Source organism: Myotis davidii, unplaced genomic scaffold (assembly GCF_000327345.1).
Source record: "Myotis davidii unplaced genomic scaffold, ASM32734v1 scaffold226, whole genome shotgun sequence".
In the NCBI taxonomy this organism is placed as follows: domain Eukaryota; kingdom Metazoa; phylum Chordata; class Mammalia; order Chiroptera; family Vespertilionidae; genus Myotis; species Myotis davidii.
The window spans coordinates 1,841,475-1,846,641 of NW_006297224.1; the positions used below are offsets into that span (position 1 = coordinate 1,841,475).

The window sequence follows — 5,167 nt, forward strand, 5'->3', positions numbered from 1 at the left end:
ACACGTGATGCTGGGCTGATGTTGTGGCGTTCACTGTGACGTTCGCTGCGCCAACTAGCGGTGGGGTATCTGAAGCTGGCTCATAACCCGAACTTTAGCTCACAACTCAAAGCAAAAAAATCGGCCGAGATGGCTCATATCTCAAAAAACTCATTAGTCGGGACACTCGTAAGTCAAGGCCCCACTGTATACAAGAACTCCACTAACATAACCACCTAAAGATATTCATCATAAAATAAAACACTACAACAACAGGTTTTTTGGTCAATATTTTTCTGTAATAGTGACAGCATAACTTAAGTGGCCATAACTCATTTCTTTAAGAAAATAGAAATGATAGGTGTGGAGAATCATTTAAAGTGTTGCCACCAATTTATAGTGCTCCTCAGTCTTGGGGATGGGGGAGTAGGGGGGAATTAGCATACAATTAGTTGTATTTTATGTGCATTGTATTGAAAAATTTTCAGAGTTTCCAGTTGTAACATTTTTCCTTTTCAACAACGACAAAATGCACAGACAAAAAACTTAATGCACTTGAGGAAAACAAACAAAAAACAAAGGTAAGAAAAAACTTGAGGACTGCCAGTTTCAAAATTTTACTGTATAGTCAACATTTCCCCTTTCTATTCCTGAAAATCATTCCAAAGATCAAGAATGAGAAACAATTGTGCAAATGTCCTATTTACTGAAAATAGAAAACAGTGAAATTCTAGACCTCCAGATTAATGGTGTGGCTCCAAAACCAGTGATGATGAGCTAAAGCATGTGCAGTAGGAAACAGGGGAAAGAAACCTTGAAGACTTAATCTAGAAACTGCAGGTTTCAAGAAGAGCTAACAAACCTACCTCCCTCTAAGGGTAGGGGCTACACATTTTTATATTGTAGACATAATGCAACAGCTTCAGCTGGAAGCATCTGTGAAAGCAGTTTCGTTCCAAAAAGCAGAGAAAGTGGGGTTAAATGAGGAACTACACAGAAAAGACATACTTGCAGAAAGCAATCTATATATGTGGAAAAGGAGAAGTAAAGGCTTTCATTGTGGGGGAGAAAAACGGAAGGAACAGAACAAACAACAAAAGCCCACATCGCCTACCTTCGTTGGCTAGACAAAAAAAACACAACACAAACTCACTTTGTTCAGTGGCTCAAAAACAAAACAAAACTGAGCAACCACGGGATCTATATAAAGATTCTACAAGAGAAAGAGAAAAAAATAAAACCAATGGCACATCAGAAACTCACAACTAAGAGCATGTTGCCATAAGAGAAATGGAAAATTGTGACCAAGCATTTCACCGTGAATTTTTAAAATGTAATAAATAGCAACCACCTCTTTGAAGCAATTATATAGTGCAGAATGCAAGATGTTAAGGAGCAGTTAGCAAGACAAGAATAAGAGATGAATTGTAAACTTTCAATGCTCAACCAAACAGTATAATGGAAAATAGTAAAAGCACCATAAAAGTGAGAGATAAACTGCACAGTATACAGGGGAAAAGAAATTACTGAAAACATAAGAAGACAGCAAAAACTGATGTGATACTCCAAACTAAGTAATGAATATTAATAAAGAATCAAAATGAATTGTTTGAATGTGTCATAAATAAAATAAATTCAACCTACACATAAAAAGGAATCATCATAATAAGATTGTTCACATGTTTAAAGATATAAATCAAGACATTGTTCCTGAACTAAAAGAAGACTTGAATCTACATCTTGGGGAGGGAGTGGTATGGGACTGATACAAAAATAGCCAGGTCTCTGGGCAAACCAGTCCAGAACAGTCAGTGCTATGATAACATTTCAGTGAAGTCATTAGATTTAAAACACAAATGAAGAATCCTTTAGTTAACCAGGCAAATAAGATCTCCCTGAATCCTACAATGCTAGAAGAAAGAAGAGCCACATGGTCTTCAGTCAAACTGTACGTCAAGTACAAGATAAAAGACAAAGACTTTTGAACATGCAAGACTTCAGAAACATTGCTGCCAAGGGCCCTCCCTCAGGAATCTAGAACCTCAGGAATCTAGGAGAGGGGACTTATTCAACCAAGAGATGATTAAAAATTCAGTAACAAACTTGCCAACAGTATAAGGTCCTTTTGGAAGCAAATCCTCCCCCAGTGGACAGTGGAGGCTTGTGAACCATTGTAGCTCTTGACAGCTTGACTACAACCACTGATCCAGAATCTCCCAGCTGAGCCGCTCCCAGATTCCTCACCCATAGAATCGGTGATAGAACCATTGTTTATTGTCTTAAGTTGCTATATTTTAGGGTAGCTTTTTAGGCAACAATAGATTACTTAAACAAGGCTTTAAAAACATTGAATTTGGAGATGTTGGAGGGCTGGAAAATAGAAAGAGGATTTTTTTAAGGAGAGTTGTTAATGTGCTATGAGTCCCACATCTACCATAGGGAAACCTGAGGGATATCACCATCCTCACCCATAGTGATAAGGGCTGCCAGCAGACCACTGGGGGTTGATATGTGCTCTCTGGATGTATAGAACACTGAGACTCATGTTAGGGCCATGTTTGGAAATGATTACAGGCAAGAGGTTGTGACTGCATTGTTGCTCTGAGGCAGGATGGTGGTGGCTATGCTGGGAATGGCTTGCCTGTGCAGTTTGTCAGGGCAAAAGACAAAAGAATGGCTTTACAGATGGACCTGGACCAGGTGAGAGAGAGAAAGGACCAGCCAGGAGATATCTCAGAGAGACTTTGATCAAAAGAGACACATGAGGGAGCCATGGAAACCCACAGTTAGAATCATAGAAGGTGGACCGCCACACTAGATGCTTAGAAGAGAGGAAACACTCATTATGTAACTGCAGGCGGGACATCCTCAGTGAATGAGGGGATCACCCAACAACCCAGAAACATACTCCAAGAAAAAGAGCCAACACTTCACATATTATATAGCCACTGGGAAGTAAAATCCCCACCTCTTTCCTGCAGCTGGAACACTAGGAGTTAAAGGGAAAGTGCAGGTTGAGAAAAGCAGCGAAGGGGCTGACCATGGCAGCCCTTCCACACCAAGCCTGAAGCAGAAGAGACGGGGGAAGGCGAAGCTTTAACATTATAAGCCTCAGAGCTTTGACTGTTACATGGAACTGTAATTAATTAATGAAGGTGCCCTTGCATTTTGCTCTTTAACACAATGGATATGTGATTAAAACAAAATGTTTTTAAAGTTAAAATAAAAATAACAGTATTTTATGCCAGTAATAGATATCATCCAATCATCAACACAACAAAAGCTCTGTAGTTCTAAACCAGACCTTCAAACATTGGACTGCTACTGTGTGGTAACATTACAGCAAGTTAAGTGGGAAACTAGCTTCTAGCAGCTTAGCATACCATTTTTGTTCAGCCAGGTATAATCTTATATAAGCTTCCCTAAGAAATATATTTATGAACTATTTTAGAATGCATAAGCTCTTATTGGAATATTGCTAAAAACTAACAACCTCTATGCATTTTGAGGACAGTGCAATATACTCTTAAATAAATTCACTTTCATTTTTTCTTTTTATCCTAACATCCAGATATATTCATTCTTTAAAACTCTTTAGATTTTTTTTAAAAAGTATAATAAATAGACAAAAATAAAAACAAATAGATAAGGAAGATTTGGTAACACTACCTTCGAATATGATGCTCTCGATTACAGAGATGTAGTCTTCGGGCCCCTGCTCAGTTGAGATCTCCCACCTGCCTCCAGGGACATTTAACAACTTGTAGAGCTCATCTGAACTCGCCACCCCACACAGCAGGGTAACCACACTGTCTGGTGAGTGAAGTACCTTTTCCAGGAACTGACATTTCTTTGGAGTTAAGTCTTTAAGCAGGCTCTCTGATAGTATCAAAAGTTTGCATTTGTAAGAGTTTAAACTCAGCAATTCCAAATCCCGAAGAGAGTAATTCTCCAAGCTGTACAACAGGATTGCTTCTCTTTTCACAACATGTAAAAATACTTTCCTCAAGTACAGAGCCCATTCCTCAGCATCCTCTTCATATAACATCAGGATGTCTTTTGTATTTTCTGGGAAAAGAGACAATAATATATTACTTTTCTTATATTTAAAATGCTAACAGATGGTTATATTGTTATTTCTCAAACACTTTAATGTACTCCTTAGGGAATGTATTAATTTGCTTATATGAGAGACTAATAATATAATTCATATTATCCCCATCATAATCATATGGGATTAAACTAATCCTTCAGATGCAACAAAGTTCACGCTTTGTATAAGTCTGCACTGTATTCACTGTACAAATGTGAATCTAGAAGATGCTCAAAGGAAGTGAGAGGCCTGGCAGTAGAACAGGAAGAATATTCTATAGAATTAGGGTATGGTTCTGCCAGTAACCACAAATTTACCTAGATTATCATATTTAACCTCTTTGATCCATTGTTTCTTTTACCTAATGAATCAGATTATTCTGAGAATAAGAGAATTTACATTAGAGAACCTTAAAATTTTTCTTCCGGGTCAAGATGGGTACATAAAGACAGGTTATAGAATTTCCATGCCCAGAAAACGAACAAAATAAAAATAAGAAGAAATTCAATAGCAAAAAGAACCAATAAAGTTGACTCTGATAAAATAAATAGAAGGTTCTGGTGGAGAAGTACTAATCCTAAACGTATCTCCCACCCTAGAATTAGTACCAATGAAAACCACCAGTTTTTCTCATGATATAAAAACTATCTCTGATGACAGATGCTTTCTCTTTCAACTCATTGATTCCTACAGGATGCCTAGCACTATTTCTTGAACAAATATTTGACAACAATTTAAAATATATTTACATACACAGAATGAGAAAAAAAAAACATCTGGCAGAAAACATATGAGAAGCATATACTAGTTGTGTATGAATCATCAGTAAGTTGTTATTCTCTATGTAGTGTCTCACCCAGCCTGAATGCTAAATAAATTGTTGAACAAACACAGAGTGTCATAATTCAGCATGTTTATGTTTGAGGAAGAGTAGAGGAGATATTATAACTAGCCAGAGTAACTGCTGTATAGTTATGGAATAATTGCAGTAAAACTTAAACCAATAATATTTTTAATTACCAAGTACTTAAAATAAACTAGGACTCTTCCTATTTTACATATGTTATTCACTTAATTCTCAAAATTACCCTATTA

The 5,167-nt window shown here is 37.1% G+C and overlaps 1 protein-coding gene across 1 annotated transcript in view; it reads right to left on the reverse strand.

Moving 5' to 3' along the window:
- Positions 1 to 4,039, reverse strand: part of BANK1 (B-cell scaffold protein with ankyrin repeats 1) — a 281,394-nt gene extending 277,355 nt beyond the window's left edge. The window contains exon 1 of the mRNA XM_006772998.2: positions 3,649 to 4,039. Coding sequence (XP_006773061.1) covers positions 3,649 to 4,027 — 379 coding nt within the window. The 5' untranslated portion in view covers positions 4,028 to 4,039. The remainder of the gene's footprint in view (positions 1 to 3,648) is intronic.
- Between the last annotated feature and the right edge of the window lie 1,128 nt (positions 4,040 to 5,167).